This window comes from Phanerochaete carnosa (assembly GCF_000300595.1).
Source record: "Phanerochaete carnosa HHB-10118-sp unplaced genomic scaffold PHACAscaffold_8, whole genome shotgun sequence".
NCBI classification, from domain to species: Eukaryota; Fungi; Basidiomycota; class Agaricomycetes; order Polyporales; family Phanerochaetaceae; genus Phanerochaete; species Phanerochaete carnosa.
In genome coordinates, this window is record NW_006767635.1 from 1,191,246 (window position 1) to 1,205,931 (window position 14,686).

At 50.9% G+C, this 14,686-nt stretch overlaps 8 protein-coding genes across 8 annotated transcripts; 5 read left to right on the top strand and 3 right to left on the bottom strand.

Moving 5' to 3' along the window:
• Positions 1–943: 943 nt before the first annotated feature.
• Positions 944–1,234, top strand: PHACADRAFT_48832 (uncharacterized protein; the record flags this gene model as incomplete). Its single annotated transcript, XM_007398493.1, has 1 exon — positions 944–1,234. A coding segment is annotated over one exon (291 nt), but the record flags the coding sequence as incomplete, so codon positions are not given.
• Positions 1,235–2,092: 858 nt separating this feature from the next.
• Positions 2,093–2,396, bottom strand: PHACADRAFT_198619 (uncharacterized protein; the record flags this gene model as incomplete). The annotated part of the gene is made up of 2 exons (XM_007398843.1): positions 2,093–2,155; positions 2,214–2,396. 2 exons carry the CDS (start codon positions 2,394–2,396, stop codon positions 2,093–2,095), a joined length of 246 nt encoding a protein of 81 aa, XP_007398905.1.
• A 1,256-nt stretch (positions 2,397–3,652) lies between these two features.
• Positions 3,653–4,766, bottom strand: PHACADRAFT_149312 (uncharacterized protein). The gene is made up of 5 exons (XM_007398845.1): positions 4,591–4,766; positions 4,467–4,533; positions 4,354–4,418; positions 4,059–4,300; positions 3,653–3,999 (listed from the first exon to the last, which is right to left on the bottom strand). The coding sequence occupies exons 1-5, from the start codon at positions 4,709–4,711 to the stop codon at positions 3,880–3,882; spliced, it is 615 nt and encodes a 204-aa protein (XP_007398907.1). The 5' UTR covers positions 4,712–4,766; the 3' UTR covers positions 3,653–3,879.
• Positions 4,767–4,955: 189 nt separating this feature from the next.
• PHACADRAFT_66300 (uncharacterized protein) lies at positions 4,956–5,551 on the bottom strand (the record flags this gene model as incomplete). Its single annotated transcript, XM_007398846.1, has 4 exons — positions 4,956–5,045; positions 5,104–5,345; positions 5,394–5,458; positions 5,514–5,551. Coding segments are annotated over 4 exons (435 nt in total), but the record flags the coding sequence as incomplete, so codon positions are not given.
• An 831-nt stretch (positions 5,552–6,382) lies between these two features.
• PHACADRAFT_261065 (uncharacterized protein) lies at positions 6,383–7,846 on the top strand (the record flags this gene model as incomplete). The annotated part of the gene is made up of 9 exons (XM_007398847.1): positions 6,383–6,614; positions 6,675–6,733; positions 6,790–6,842; positions 6,895–7,042; positions 7,101–7,187; positions 7,246–7,359; positions 7,418–7,484; positions 7,540–7,547; positions 7,608–7,846. The coding sequence occupies 9 exons, from the start codon at positions 6,383–6,385 to the stop codon at positions 7,647–7,649; spliced, it is 810 nt and encodes a 269-aa protein (XP_007398909.1). The 3' UTR covers positions 7,650–7,846.
• A 1,047-nt stretch (positions 7,847–8,893) lies between these two features.
• PHACADRAFT_261067 (uncharacterized protein) lies at positions 8,894–10,676 on the top strand. The gene is made up of 13 exons (XM_007398848.1): positions 8,894–9,062; positions 9,117–9,156; positions 9,208–9,325; positions 9,380–9,465; positions 9,520–9,567; positions 9,628–9,686; positions 9,739–9,791; positions 9,845–9,968; positions 10,022–10,114; positions 10,170–10,283; positions 10,339–10,405; positions 10,461–10,468; positions 10,533–10,676. Exons 1-13 carry the CDS (start codon positions 8,988–8,990, stop codon positions 10,575–10,577), a joined length of 930 nt encoding a protein of 309 aa, XP_007398910.1. The 5' UTR covers positions 8,894–8,987; the 3' UTR covers positions 10,578–10,676.
• Positions 10,677–11,326: 650 nt separating this feature from the next.
• On the top strand, positions 11,327–12,210 carry PHACADRAFT_261068 (uncharacterized protein). The gene has a single exon (XM_007398849.1). It carries the CDS (start codon positions 11,467–11,469, stop codon positions 11,692–11,694), a length of 228 nt encoding a protein of 75 aa, XP_007398911.1. The 5' UTR covers positions 11,327–11,466; the 3' UTR covers positions 11,695–12,210.
• A 513-nt stretch (positions 12,211–12,723) lies between these two features.
• On the top strand, positions 12,724–14,580 carry PHACADRAFT_261070 (uncharacterized protein). Its single transcript, XM_007398850.1, has 13 exons — positions 12,724–12,862; positions 12,922–12,961; positions 13,015–13,138; positions 13,189–13,274; positions 13,329–13,376; positions 13,436–13,494; positions 13,550–13,602; positions 13,660–13,783; positions 13,836–13,910; positions 13,967–14,080; positions 14,136–14,202; positions 14,257–14,264; positions 14,320–14,580. The coding sequence occupies exons 1-13, from the start codon at positions 12,791–12,793 to the stop codon at positions 14,362–14,364; spliced, it is 915 nt and encodes a 304-aa protein (XP_007398912.1). The 5' UTR covers positions 12,724–12,790; the 3' UTR covers positions 14,365–14,580.
• Positions 14,581–14,686: the final 106 nt, after the last annotated feature.

Consider the following 14,686-nt stretch of genomic DNA (forward strand, 5'->3'; position numbering starts at 1 on the left):
ATCCTGATGGCGTGGCTAAGACACTGACGTGGCTAAGACACTAGTGTGGCTAAAACACCGGAGCAGATGAACTATACTCAAGTGGAATCAATAGCAAATATTTAATGTTCCAATGTCTTAGCCACACTGGTGTCTTAGCCACGTCAGTGTCTTAGCCACGCCATCAGGATATACATTTGTACAATTACATTCCAATGCTTTAATACCTGATAATTGGCTACAATATTACAGCTAAGACTTTGAGGTAGAAAAGTGGTAATATAGGGCAATTCCAGCCTTACATTTGCAAGGTCTTATGCTTTATAGCATGCTGCTGTTACTTTCGGGCCGCGGGTTCGATTCCCGCCTGTGCCATTTTTTGGGCTTTTCGGAAATTCTTCAGCGTGTCTTAGCCGCTCTTGGGCGCTTCTGGTGGCTAGTCCGGTGTAACTTAATGAGTTCCTGTGTCTGGGCCGCCGAACTGAATCAGCTCAAAGGCGAAAAGTGCCGTCCTGTCCTGCTGCTGTCGCAAACCAAAGCATCAAAAGCCATATACTATGACAGCAGCAAAGAGAACTCACAGTGGGTCAGTGGAAGGGCAGTTATCGCGCAATCCACCGAGGAGTGTTTACCCGGCTTTTGGGTGTTTGCCCGCTCACCTGCGGTGGTACGTTACGTATAAAGAAGACAATGGAGCACAAACAACTTACCTGCCATCGGGACCATAGAACAATGAGTTTCTTGTAGGAACCATCATAGAGATTTTGATCTCAACATCGAGAACAGAGCCAGAGACGATGGTGGTTATCGAAAGGTTCTCTGTTGCCGAACAGCGTCATCCTCTGTGGAATATGCCCTACCTATATCGGCCAAATGGCGAGTCAGTCCTTGTAGTAGTTCCTGCGAAGGTACGGAGCAAGTATACCACTACAACTGCTGCTCACCACAGTATATTTGACAGACCGTCGAGTTTGCATTCAATTCCCAGCATGACTGCTCGGCCGCCAACTGCACAGTTTCGGGCACGCGCATGGCTGTCCAGGAGCGTGAAGCATCAGGACGTGAAGAGGGATACCTAGAACACAAGCACTCACCAGCAGATTGGTTTATAATCAACATGCACGGCTTCCACAATGCGCACCTCTTGCGCGCTGTCCTTCCTCGGCAGTTGACTAGGCCAGTTCTCCTATATCCGGATCGATGGGCAAAACACAAGGAGCAAGCAAAACGGCTTCGAGAGGTCAACACAGCCAAGAAGGCGGACAAGGCCAAGGTGGCGAAACAGCTTGGAACAAAGAAACGTGCCGGTAAGCCTGGATTGACACAGAAGCGTCCTGCTCCTTCAAAGAAGAAAAAATCTTCGCGGCAAACTCGCCAAAAAGCTGCGGCACAATCTGCTAGTGACGACGAGTTAGAATACGGGGGTGAGCCGGACGAAGACTCGGAAGACTCTGACACGGACTTGATGAGTGAGGTGTCATTGGACACAGAGTTTGAAGAGGGCGAGTTGGAACGTACGGATTACTGTGATTCAGATGTAGGTAGCTTGGACGAAGACTCCGGGCCCTCTCGCAAGCGCAAGAGAGTGTAAACATGTCAATATTCATGTTAGTAGCCAGACTAAAAGCATTGAATATTGAATACCAACGGCACACAACTATTGTATCTGAGGACCTCGTAATGACCTGTACAGTGTACGACCGGTAACCAACTGGGCCTGTAAGGTGTCCACTGTACGGCCGCCTACCTGGTCACCATCCGATTGACCAGGCAGTGGCCGGGTCTTGCCTGCTGTCTGGTTACCATATGGCGGAGACGCTTCAGCCATCCGGGCGCTCAGGTGGCTCACGCTTTGGGCATTGGTACGGACCCTACCTGGGCGAAAGTTGGTGGTGTAGTGGCATATCTCAGAGGTCGCAGCTCTCTCAATCATCATTGTACGAAGGGAAATCACTCACGAGATAGACATCCCTTTCTGCGCAGCTTCGCCTTCAGCAGTGCTACCGACTCCGCCTGCTGGTGACTACGATTATTTATGCGCATTATCGGCCGCTAGTACTTTTAGCCCTCACTTCTGCCTCCTTTTGTCTACGAAACCTTGCCCTCAGTCTCATTAGAGCTTACTAAGCCCATTTGGACCCATGCGGTCCATACCAATGCCCCAGAATGAGTCGAACTAGGGCAAAGTCAGCAGACATCGAATCAACTTCGTTGCGATGAAGGACTGATCAGACAGAGCTACTTCCGTGAATCTCACTGCTACCCGTATCGAGTAGGAACTCTTCAAGGCCCGCATTCTGCGCAAATTTGGCTTCTAGGATCTGATCCACGAACCCGGTGTTCGCGTCGAACCAGTCAGAGCGTCGATGTTCTCGCCGTTGGGCTGCCTCCTCTCGAGCTTTGGACCCAGTAGGCATTTTCCGGATGCACTCTGCGAGATCTGGGCGTGCTGCTAGAAACTTATGCGCTTAATATACTACAAGGTGATTGAGAGGCTGGTATTGACAATGCTTACGACCAATTAGAACTTACAGTGCTCTGCCGTAGGGTATACTTTACCGTTGAACCGTACAGGATACTGCGCGCCGTGACTAAAGCCTTCCCAGCGATGTCAGTACATATCGTGAAACATTCATATGATCGACAGACGCGTAAGCCTGTATGGAAGATGGTCCTCTGGAATAAACAATTGGTGGCTCCTCATAGACATTGGGTTTTTCCAATGGCCCTAACGCGGTTCCACATTATTGTCAATATTTTTGCAGTGGAAGAGCGACGTACAACACGCGTCCCGTAACTTCTGTTGGGGTAGCAGCAGCCTCCTCGTCGGCCGTCGCACCGCAACGTATGCCACGACTGGCATCACTGGCACCAAAATTCATCAGATCTTCATGGTTGCTAGCAAAATCGAACGGCGCCAGGACAGTGCGCAGTGTGCCTCTTATGCAAATGGTTTGATAGCAGCACGCTCGCATGCTGACAGCTGTCTTCCCAGCATATTTCCGGGGCAACTATGTATCATAACTCGCCTGTCTTCTCAATAGCATCCGACGCAAACCCTTAGAGTGTGCAAAGTTTGTTCTGCGGCTATAAGCCACTGGCATTTTGCGCCTCATTGACATTTTGCGCCTTATTGACATTTCGTCGACCTTAGCCTGCACCCGTCATGTATCCCCACTGGACCTGCACTGAAGGCAGCATGTGCGCCCGCCGCTCCACCAAGGTAATAAGAAGAGATACATGTGGTACCTTCTCGCAGTACTGCAGCTTCTCGTATCGCAATAATGCGGTGCTGAAGTTGGGTTGCCAGATTTGCAAGAAAATCTGCTGTATATCTGCGCCCGAGAACCAGCCACGAGTTTCGCCAGCCGTGCGCGCTGACTCAGAGATGTACGATTTTTTATGTTTACGATATTTGTTATATGGGGAGTCGCTAGGTCTGGCAGCGTTTTTGCTTCCAGCCAACGTCAATAAAAGGAGTAATGGGGATCTGCGCCTTGAGGAGATGTATTTGACCAGCCTTCGTCAACTGGCTGAACTCTCAAACATGACATACCCAGCTCTGCGATCCTTATATAGTCACCACAGTATCTACTCACGCATTTGCCTCGACCTGCTCGTTCTAGGCCAGCCGTACTGAACACCGAGCCTGCGCTCGTTCCTGCTAGAGCTTTAAGAAATGATCTGCAATCTAGCTGATCTCATTCTTATGCATGTGGTATATATATATAACATGAACGTGGAGGTTCAGGAAGTCCAGAGACATACAAAGAGACTGTACTGTACCGGGCCGTTGTCGAACTGGAAGACTTGCCTTTTTGGGACACCACTGAACACTGATGCCAACATATTGTAGACGCCCGCTGACAGCAACTTGAAGGCTCTTGACAAGCTTACAAGCTACAAGCGTCCTCTGACCATCACTTCTTGAGCACGAAATTGCTGTCTGAGCCTCATTAGAGCCTTCCCAAGCTCATTTCGCCCCTGCTTATCCGCGCCGTAGCCCCAAAATGCATCCACCTATAGCGCGACGTCCACTGGTTACCGTCATGCGCCGAGGAAGAATGGCTGTCACTCACAGGGCTCGCTTCAACTAGTTCTCGGTCGCCCGTCGAGAGGAGCATGCTGCGCAGCCGCGGATGCTGCGTGAATTTCGCCTCGAGGACGGCGTCCATGCAGTGAATGTTCACTTTGAGCCAGTCGCTCCGCTGAAGGCGGCGAAGACGCCTAGCTTCCTCCAGAGCTGCCCTTGACGTGGGCTGCATCCGAATTGTTTCCGCCAGGTGAGGGGCCTTGTTGAAAAATTTGTGCGCTTGGAATACTGAAGCACGTAAGCAAACAGTGTATGTCACCGGAAACGCAAATGGGGCTCACGATGTTCGGACGTAGGGTACTCTTTTCCATCATACCACACGGAGTGAGGTGAGAAGTTGGTGAACCTGGGATTCTGTCAACGCTTCATCACTCTGCGGCACATCCAGACCTACTCGTAGTATGGCTGGCCCCTGTCGTAGAAAAAGATGGGAGACCGTGTTACTGATTTCTCCGCAACGCCTAGAGTTGATAAATTTCTACCCTCGCGCTTCGTAAGCAGGTACAAATCCCACTTACGAGTCCGACGCGTATGCGCTGAATTGCCGTCTGCGCGAGGACTGGCCTCTCGGTGCTCAGGCCATCTTCGCTGGTACTCGACACTTGGTTGCGACAACCATGAAAGCAGCCATTTCCACATGATTGGGCTGTCTTGCAAATTTCGCACGATGAGATGTCCAGTGTAGCAGCTCAAGCTCTACCTCACGGCGGCTTCGTGATGCAGACTCACGTAGGCATCGTGGGAGCATAGATTGCCGCCCGACGATTCTTCGTGCAAATCAAAATTACAAGGTTATATCATAATAAATTATTCGAGACCATCCAAGGCGACAGGCTTGTCCATACTAGCGGGTCTTTGGCACTACGGTCTGTCTGTCTTCACCTTTACGTAACTTATCTCTTAATCGCATCAGAGCCTTTCCTAGCTCATTTCTACCCTGGCGGTCCTTTCCAAAGCCCCAGAATGCGTCCACCTGTAGGGGGGAGACAGAAAATGATCGCCCGTACGTCTGTCCAATTGATCTTACTTACTGGACTAGCTTCGACAATCTCCCTTTCTCCTGTTCCGAGAAGCAGGTCGCGCAGAGTGGTATGTTGTGTGAACTTGGCTTCTAGAAGCTGCTCCATAACACCAATGTTGACGTCGAACCAGTCGCTGCGCTGGAGCTTTCGCATTCTCGTGGCTTCCTCAAGAGCCTCGCGCGGACTGGGTGCACTCCTGATGCGTTCTGCGAGCTCCGGGCGTGTATTCAGGAACTTGTAGGCCTGGAATACTATGAATTGGTCAGCAGCATCGATGGAGAACATACAGCGTTGCTTACGATGCTCGGACGTAGGATATACCTTTCCGTCGAACTCAACCGTGTACGGCGCGAAATTGGTAAACCTGTCGTTAGAATATAAGTATGCATGTTCCCTCCACGAATATCAGATTGACGTACTCGTAGTATGGCTGACCTCGTTCGTAAAACAGAATAGGTGTCTTGTCCTGCTGCGCGGACCATTCGGGCGTTTCCTGTTCGCGTCGTATCTCCCTTTCTTCTGTATCATGTATGCCGCGTTTCTGCCCTTCTTCTCTGCTATCTTTTTCACGCCTCTTCCTTTCTTCAGCTTTGCGCCTTTGGCATTGTTCGCATTCTGCACGCCCCTGCGTTTGGACTAATGTCCCGGCGAGCCCTGAGCACCGTAGTGATGTCGCAATGGCAGTGCACACGTACCGACTATGCCTCGATACACCGCATAGCAGGCAACAGGGGCCAAGAAAGCTGCTATCCACCATTTCATGGTCATTGTCGATGGGCTCAAGATCCTAGACGAAGGTATTTTTCTAGGCGGATGTGTCGCCCCTTGCATGCTACCGCCGCGCATCAGCAACGTGCTGCATCTTCTTACCATCCATCATTAGCAGCCGTTCACAGCCAATGCAATGACCTTCGGGATGCCGCAATCCTCATTCCCCTGACTTCTGAGCGGAACGCGGTAAGGCAGCATCGGTTTCATTCCCAGCGCAGGTCGGAATCTAACTTCTTATGGAATTAGGGTTCAATAAAGTACCGCCACTGCTTCTACGCAGGTACTATGCACGTGCGAAGCGTTGCGACGATCTGACGTTGCAATAGGACGCTGTTGCGGCTTCTGATATTGTTCAGTTTCACGAAATACGGCTGCATGTGCCCGGGATGTTGGCTGCGGGGTTCCAAATACCTGATCCGACAAACCTATCTCGCTACCTCCTTTCCTGGGGATATATACATGGCACCTGTGCTGAGAATTGCTCAAGCCCACCGCTTGATTGCCCCTCATGCCTTCGATGCAGGACATTTTGGACGACTTGGAGCGTTTGTGCGAAGACGTCGATGGCTACCTCGAGGATGATTCTGACGAAGGCAATTCGTCAGAAGACTCCTGCGACTCTGAGGAAGACTCGTCCGAGGAGGAAGGTGTCCTCGTCTGGGAAGCCGATAGTTCCGTCTCGTTCAAGGACAGCGAGAAGGGCCGTACCCTTGTCGAGGTCCCGCGTTCGCATATCGCCTTCGAGGACGGTAAGCTTGATTATCATAGAGACGTTCAAGCCAATCTGAACTATGAAATGTCTTCTGCAGTTCAGGCTCAGTTCGAGTGTCAGTGGCAACACACTCCTATGCCTCCCACAATCCACAAGGCAGGTCTCGCGGTCGCTGGGCATATGCATCATCCCCGATGATGACCGTCTTCCAGGTTTACAGGGTCACTTGCAGCAAGCAGCACATCGCAAGATTTGATCGCTACCGGTAAGGTTGTATGTCTGGTATCGTATGATGTTGGCTCACAGGTGGTTGATAGGGCTGAAGTGGGGCGGCGTATCGGATACGCGGATGGGAATGTGATACGCTGCTGGCACGGGACGGCTCGCGCGTGTCGCGTTGGAGACGACTCATCGCGACTGACCCCTTGCTCGAGAAGCGACTGTTCGCTCTGTAATGTCATGAAGGCATGTATAAAGTATTTTATCGGAACTACTGCAGGCCGACTGACTGTATGATTCACAGTGGTCGTACGATCTATCGTGGTCGGGAAAGCGCCGATCGTGGGGACGCTTTGGCTCAGGGATCTATACGTCCTCTACCTCCTCGAAGGTGCGCTGTGATTGAGTAATCTCCGTAAAATTTGGTCTTAATACAGCTGCTAAAACAGGCCTATGACTACGTCCAAGAACGCGGAGGATCTAGATATAGCGCCTTGCTCCTCAATGAGGTTGTCGCAGGCAACCCACTGTGCCTGACAGACAACTGCTCAAGCCTCAAACGGGTTAGTGCTATGGATATCATTCATGTCAATACCACGATACTCAGGCGAGGCATAACAGCCGCCGTCGGGCTACGACTCCGTTCAAGGTGTACCCGGGACAGATCTGAACTACGATGAATGCGTCGGTGCGTCCTGCTCGTTCGTGCACGTATGCTATGTGCTTACTTCTTTCGACACCAGTTTACACGGTAAGTTAGCATGCGCGCTGGCCCCAGCTCCGAACCATGCCACTGATGTTACCGAAACAGGACGCGGCAATTAGGCCGGTATATCTTGTCCTTTTCAGATGAACCTCTGCAGACGGCATGAACTACTTGCTTGAACCCGCCTTTTACTCTCGGACCACTGGGCTAGTCTGTTACTGTAACTTGTGTCTCTTGCGAGCAGGCCTAGCCAACGTATTTAATGATTCTTGTGGGAGCGAGCCTCCTGCGAATGTAGATATTGAGGAGAGCTCAATAGGTAGCAACCTTGTCGAACCAATATTCCAAGACATTCGGTCATAAGTTTGACCGTCGGAGATGCCGAGAACTTCAAATTGTAGCCCTCAGTGTGCAAAATGCTAAACCCTCGATGCGTCGTCGGACCTTCAAAGCCCTACCGTTGCCACTGTAGAACTTAGGCCTGGGGATACTAGGTGGTGATAATTCCCAGGGCTGCCGCGGAGGTTGATATGCAATAGGTCCTGCACGCTGACTCTCCTAGAATCAACACACGTACGCCAATCCCATCTTCTCTGGGCTTCATGTACAATCCGACTCTACTACAGTGCCATAAGGATAAAAATACCGAAACAACCCCCGGAGGTTTCCGAGATTTACATAGACGCCGAGATATTGCTCCGCGCATGGCGGGGCGGGCCCAGCAGAAAACGCTCACGATGGGCACAGACAGCAGGGCCGGAAATTACCGCGCACAATATTAATGGCTGTGTGGCACTTTCTCTACTGACTTAGCATACAAAGCGGCTGTACAAGCACCGAAGACCGTCCCTATCTCAAGCGTGCCGTAGGATTGGTACGAGTATCGTCACTTTGACCCGTATATGTCATTCCAAGCTGATTTACAGCACAAGGCAGTGCTTTTGGAAGCATTCTGTCGTTATATGAACGGCTTGCCGCTGATCAGAGACGCTTGGACTGATGCCGCGCCGAAATCGTATCCCACCGTGGCTGTCCTAGGTTGGGTCCTCATCAGCATGCTGTGGGAGCAAGCCTAACGACTTCCTTCTTCCATTCTCAAGCCACGCAGTTAACATGCGTAGAGCTCGTGTCCGAATGCAATCTGGGGAAACCAGCGACATCCTCCCCCATATGGTACGTACCAGTTGGCAAATGGATGCTCACGCGGCGCGCGGCATGGCTCCTAACGTGCAACCCCCTTCAGTGAGCCTTTTCCTCGATAGGCTCAACGGTGCGAATAAGTTCAGTTAGTTATATACGGTCCACTAACAAAACCCTATCTTAATTATCATCATTATAAGATACGTACCGAGGTCGGGAACATCCCGCACCTCTTACCCCAGTTCTATCATGAGTTCCGCTAGTACCTGTGCTCTCCCAGGCTGTGTTGCGCCTGTGTGGGTAGGTGCAAATGGACAACCGTCGCAGTATTGCACTCGTTCGCATATGAGGGCGGCGACTCAGCAGCCTCAGCCTCAACAGTCTCAGCAGCCCCAGCAGTCTCAGTCTAAGCTCTGCAAGGTACACCGTCACTCTTCTGCTTCCGTATAACTGATGCTAAGGTGCATTCTGCAGAACTGCCAAGCTAAACCCGTCTATGTAGATCAAAGCAGAGGTTGGCGCTTTCTTTAAAACTACGGCTCGATCTAATTATTTTTGTTCACAGCTCACGACTTTTGCGGTCGTACCTGCGCGAACGCTTACGCACAAGGCGGAAATGGCGGTAATCAGCAACAAGCATCTACTGCAGCTGGCCAGAACGCAGGGGCCGGCAAGTGTCTCCTGTAAGCTTCGGCCACCCCGCACATTACTGTTCCCACCTCATGTATGTTGCGCAGTTGCGGCCAACGCCCGAGAGCTTTCGTGGGCGGGAGGTTGAGTGACTTTTGTTCCATCAAGTGCAGAGATGATGTCTACCGAGCTTGCAAGTCTCGTTTGTCGTGCTTCTTCCACGCGTAATCGCTAACTCCTGTGTCAGCGCCTGCCATCCTCGAAGTGCCAAATTCTCAGGACGAGTATCGGAACGGTGAGTATATTGATTAGCTGTCGGCTGGATACTTGGCTCATAGATTCCTTTCCAATCAAGTTGCCGATCAATTCAAGGACCAGTGGAAACACACACCGAACCCACCTTCCGTCGTCAAAGTATGAATATCAGCTGCAAATTGACTGAGCCCAGATGCTAAACCCCAACCAGGTGTACAAAACATATCCTCCTCAGAGCCACATGAAGAGCTTTCTGGCGTACAAGTACGGTTTCTTCCTCCCCCCCTACACCCAGATGATATAAATCCGCTCTGTAGAGCTTCTGTGGGCAATTCCAGAAGACGCTGGCATGGAACAACTCGCTACTGTCGTATTGGAGATGACGCACAGCATACCGACTTCTGCGCCAATGCCAATTGCTGGATTTGCAACATTTTGCAAGTCAGTGTTGACTTCCAAACATTCCCGCACACAAGCTGATAGTCTGTTCGCAGAACTCATTCCAGGTCGTAAAAGCAGGGCAGAATACTGGAGTTCGGAATGGCCGATTTGGTGTGGGTATATACACCTCAGCCACCTCCTCCAAGGTAGTCGACTGGGCTGCACGTCACAGAGAGTGTAGTGCTAAAGTGTCGTTCATAGGCGAAGGATTACATCAAAAACCTGGGAGGCTCGAACTATCGAGCTCTGATCCTAAGCGAAGTCGTCATGGGCAAGGTTTGCAAACTTCTCGACGGAGATTCTACTCTCACTCAGGTAATTCGTTTTATGAATATATTGCCGTAAATCATACTGACAGTGATTCGCAAAGCCTCCCTCTTCGTACGATTCAGTTGTTGGCGAGCCCGGACGGTGTCTTAACTACGATGAAGCCGTAGGTAAGTACATAATCACCCATATATGATACTAGAATTGGGGCTCAAAGACTTATAGTATACAGCGTAAGTCGTTTTACCTGGGCCTTTCCCCTAAGTTTTGAACGATACTGACTCCCGGCGCTGCTAGAACGATGCTATTCGGCCTCTCTATCTCGTTATATACAAGCCTTAAGCGATTTTTCCTCAGTTTAACCTCACAATGCTCTTCTAGTTGTACGATAATATCCCTTTGCTTTCGAACAGACTCTTTGGCGGAATCAGCGCCATTGAACATAATATAACCTTATTCGAATATCGCTTATGAGACCCATGAGACCAACCCAGAAATATCTTACTATACACACTCCAAAGCTATACGTCACTTCGCTGCTCCGTGTACAGTCCGCCCGCCTCCTGAGTCAAATTCCCGTTCATGGGGCGAGGCTGCACATCGCCTTTGATGTCCGACGCAGTCTCCGACCGGCGATCCCCGAGCGCTAGAATCGCTGAGTTTTTCGACGCGTATACGTCTCGGAGCTGTAACGGTAAATTTCCTGCGATCGTGGTATAGTGCGAACCACAGACCCTGCGCGGAATAGTCCTTTTCCAGAGAATCAGACCCTTTCCTCACAAGTGTTTCCGTTTTCAGCCCGTTGCAAGTGCCAGGCTTCTACACGCGCATCTGCTTCCCCGCATACACAGGTCCTCGCCACACAATCCAGACATTCTCTAGCCGCCGTCATGCCATGAGCATGATCTTGCACTCTAGCGGTAGTGGCAGTGAGCCTGTGAGCCTGTGCCCCTCTACCACGGGCCACATACAACGACGTAGTTATGTCCTTTGATCTATCTCGGAAAGAAACTCATGGTGTCCTAGGCAACGCGACACAGAGGTTTATTGCGAGATCTCGTGTGAATAAAAAAGTCGGCGGTCCTAAGCTCAGACCTATGAGTGGCAAACACATCACCCCCTTTAGAAGCTCACCGCCTTCTCTCCGCGAATGGGAAGGAAAGCGCAGTACTAAATGATTGCTTCGTTCAGTTAGATTGTGCTACGCTTCGGACACTGCAGCTCAGCCTCCATGACCGTGCCGCGCCGCGCCGCACAGATGTGCCATCACACCAAGCCTAGATGTTCTCCAGGCGTGTGGTGCACGATCTGCGGCTTTGTTACTGGCACTGCTCCTGATGTGCTGCGTAGTCAGGCGAGGCGGAGTGCACAGCTAGGTGCGTGGTTGGCTAATTCAGTACCCCATGTCATGCGGCGCGAGGTGCGGCAGGATAGTTGCTTCCCTGTCATCACATTTTAGCAATCACTGCTACGTTTTAGTAGGCATATTCGCTTCATCATTCGCAACTACGACATACAGCCATTCCAAAGCGCGACGGCGACTGAATCGCACCCGTCTGGATTGCAAATTAGTGGGCTGTACGCAAACTGGTGGACCCCTCCTGCATGACTATCCTATCCACGACGCTCGGTATACGAAGTTGACCGTTGCGCTCGTACCTCACCCAGTAATGTGCTAGAAGGGCGAACAAGGGGTGCAAACGTAGCCCGGGAACGGGCACTTCATGTACGAGTGCCTAAGTTCAGTACGAAAGAAGGTTTGGAAACATGACCGGCGTAACAGTGTCGTAGAACCCGAGCGAAATCCCGCGACTTCACATCGATGCTATACAAGCTCAAGGTTAGGGTTCAGCCGCGTGTCGTTCTACACAAGAGCATCCCGTTCCATACGATGATACATGCGTTAACAGCATGCCGTATCCGCTCCGAAAGCTCGGTTCGCTGCGGGTGCGCCAAATCTCCCCATCGGTTAGCATCAGTTCAATGCGCATTTCAAATATTCACCCATATCGACCGTTTTAGGCCGGAATTCGGTTACACAGCATTCCCTTGAACTCATCCGCTCTAGGAATACCTAACGAGATCCCAGCATAGAACGCCTCTGATCAGCATGTTGCTGACGTCGCGCCTCGCGCCTCGATGCGAGTGCCCTGGGTCAGGCCATTGTCCGCACACCCCGGAAGCGGCCCTCATGATCATTCATTTCCAGCGTGTACAGCAATGGGCCCATGACTTCTGCTTTGGTGTTTAACAGAAGCATAGGCCTTCAAACGGTGTACATGGTTCAGGGTGTTCATGCATGCATGAGCAATGTGGTGAGCGGCGCTGTCCAGTGCATATTTGTTTATCTGAAGGCAGGCTCGCCCGTGCGAAGATCGCCGATGCTCGGCAACTTCTCGGCTGTTATATAATATGCAGTGATGTTGGCAAAGCTCCCCGTCTCTGCAACTAAATCCATCATGAGTTCCGCTGCTACCTGTGCTCTCCCCGGTTGTTCTGCGCCTGTTTGGATAGGCAATAATGGTCAACCGTCCCAGTATTGCTCTCGTTCACACATGAGGGCATCGACTCAGCAGCCTCAGCAGCATCAACAGTCGCAGCAGTGGCAGCAGCCTGGGCTCTGCAAGGCATGATATTGCTCCTTCGCCCCCAGTGGTTGATCATGTCCTAATCCATGTTTCTGTAGAACTGTCAGGCTAAGCCCGTCTACACAGAGCCAGGAAAAGGTCAGTTTCTCATTCTCATAATCTCAGCTTGATCTAACGTGTGTCCTTTGTAGTTCACGACTTTTGCGGGCGCACCTGCGCAAAAGCGTATGCTCAGAGCGGCAAAGGTGGCCATCAACACCATGCGGCCGCTACAAATGGCTCTGGAGCAGGAGCTGTCGGCGACAAGTGCCTTCTGTAAGCCCCAATCCCTTCGCACACTGCCTTGCTTCACATATCTTGTCCAGCTGTGACCAACGCCCGAGAGTCTTTGTGAACGGGAAATTGAGTGATTTTTGCTCTATCAAATGCAGAGACACCATGTATCAAAGCGGTGAATTTTACTTCGCGTACTTTTTCTGCGCGCAATCGCTAACTCCTGCACCAGCGCCGGCTATCCTTGAGGTGCCAAAGTCGCAAGGAGAATTTCGAAGCGGTGAGAGTGTCAACTCTTGATCATGCTGGCACATATCTTATACTTCAGTTGACATCCAGTCGCCCAGCAGTTCGGTGACCAGTGGAAGAGCAGCCCCAACTCTCCAGATGTCATCAAAGTAAGGTCATCAACCGCAGTGGAGCGCTGGGGCTTAGGCGCTGATTTACAGCCAGATATACAAAGTATACCCTCTACAGAGTCATGTACAGAAATTCTTGGCGTACAAGTGCGGCACCTTGCCTTCTACGTTACCTGTTTAGGTGCTGAACGCCTGTTGTTTTAGAGCTGCCGTCGGTAACTCCAGAAGGCGCTGGCATGGAACAACTCGTCGTTGTCGCATTGGAGACGATGCGCAGAACACCAATTTCTGCGCCGATACCGGTTGCTATATCTGCAACATCTTGAAGGCTAGGGTTCATTTAAAATGTCTTTGTGTAGAAATTGACAAAATATTCACAGAATTCGTTCCAAGTGGAGAAAGCAAGAGCCGGCAGTTTCGGTACAGGAATATATTCATCAGCCACTACTTCAAAAGTAAATCATTGTCTCAATTTTTTCTCGGTGGTGTAATGACTGGAGACCTTCCTTAGGCGAACGGTTACATCGGCAACGCGGGAGGCTCGAGCTATCGAGCAATAATCTTGACCGAGGTTATAATGGGAAAAGTTTACAAGCTGACTAGCAGCAACTCGGCCCTCAAGCAGGTGATCCATCAAAATAGACGCGTTTTTATACGTCAACGTTGACATATCCAAACAGGCTCCCGCTGGGTATGACTCCGTTGTCGGCGAGTGGGGAGGAATTTCCGTAAATGACGAAGCCATAGGTGAGTACACGATTCTAGTATCTAAGACACGAGCCGATTTTGAAGGGCTTGTAGTGTACAGGGTAAGTCATCCACTCTACATCGGATTTCGTCGGTACTGATGCTTAACGCTGTCAGAACGATGCCATTCGGCCCCTCTATCTCGTTATCTTCAAGCCCTAATCATCGTTTCGAATGATCCCTCGCAAATATCGGTTTTTGCCACATACATGCACTAGGTCGTTCCGAACGGGCTTCGCGGCGGGACTCAGCTGGTTGTCGTGGGCAGTGTTTATACCGGATATTCGTTTTGAGAATATACTTTTCGCATGTATCTACCGTGGAGCAAACGCACCCCGTACTCGGCAAGAGATTAGTAAAATAGTAAATAAATATTCCATACTGCATTTGCGTGCGCCACGCCAACACGGCCAAGTAACGTCGATAAGTTTGCGATTCAGCGAGTGCGTGGCCACTTGACTAGTGTCAGGCGGCCAAGCAGACG

Excerpts from the sequence above, each read along its gene's own strand:
- PHACADRAFT_149312 (XM_007398845.1), bottom strand. The coding sequence starts at position 4,711 with ATGTGGAAATGGCTGCTTTCATGGTTGTCGCAACCAAGTGTCGAGTAC. Across the intron at positions 4,534-4,590 it reads AGCGCATACGCGTCGGACTC|GCGTTGCGGAGAAATCAGTA; the intron begins GTAAGTGGGATT and ends TATCAACTCTAG. Across the intron at positions 4,301-4,353 it reads GTACCCTACGTCCGAACATC|TATTCCAAGCGCACAAATTT; the intron begins GTGAGCCCCATT and ends TACGTGCTTCAG.
- PHACADRAFT_261068 (XM_007398849.1), top strand. The coding sequence starts at position 11,467 with ATGACCGTGCCGCGCCGCGCCGCACAGATGTGCCATCACACCAAGCCT.
- PHACADRAFT_261067 (XM_007398848.1), top strand. The coding sequence starts at position 8,988 with ATGAGGGCGGCGACTCAGCAGCCTCAGCCTCAACAGTCTCAGCAGCCC. Across the intron at positions 9,969-10,021 it reads GGATTTGCAACATTTTGCAA|AACTCATTCCAGGTCGTAAA; the intron begins GTCAGTGTTGAC and ends GTCTGTTCGCAG. Across the intron at positions 10,284-10,338 it reads GAGATTCTACTCTCACTCAG|CCTCCCTCTTCGTACGATTC; the intron begins GTAATTCGTTTT and ends TGATTCGCAAAG.
- PHACADRAFT_261070 (XM_007398850.1), top strand. The coding sequence starts at position 12,791 with ATGAGGGCATCGACTCAGCAGCCTCAGCAGCATCAACAGTCGCAGCAG. Across the intron at positions 12,962-13,014 it reads CTACACAGAGCCAGGAAAAG|TTCACGACTTTTGCGGGCGC; the intron begins GTCAGTTTCTCA and ends TGTCCTTTGTAG. Across the intron at positions 13,495-13,549 it reads ACTCTCCAGATGTCATCAAA|ATATACAAAGTATACCCTCT; the intron begins GTAAGGTCATCA and ends ATTTACAGCCAG.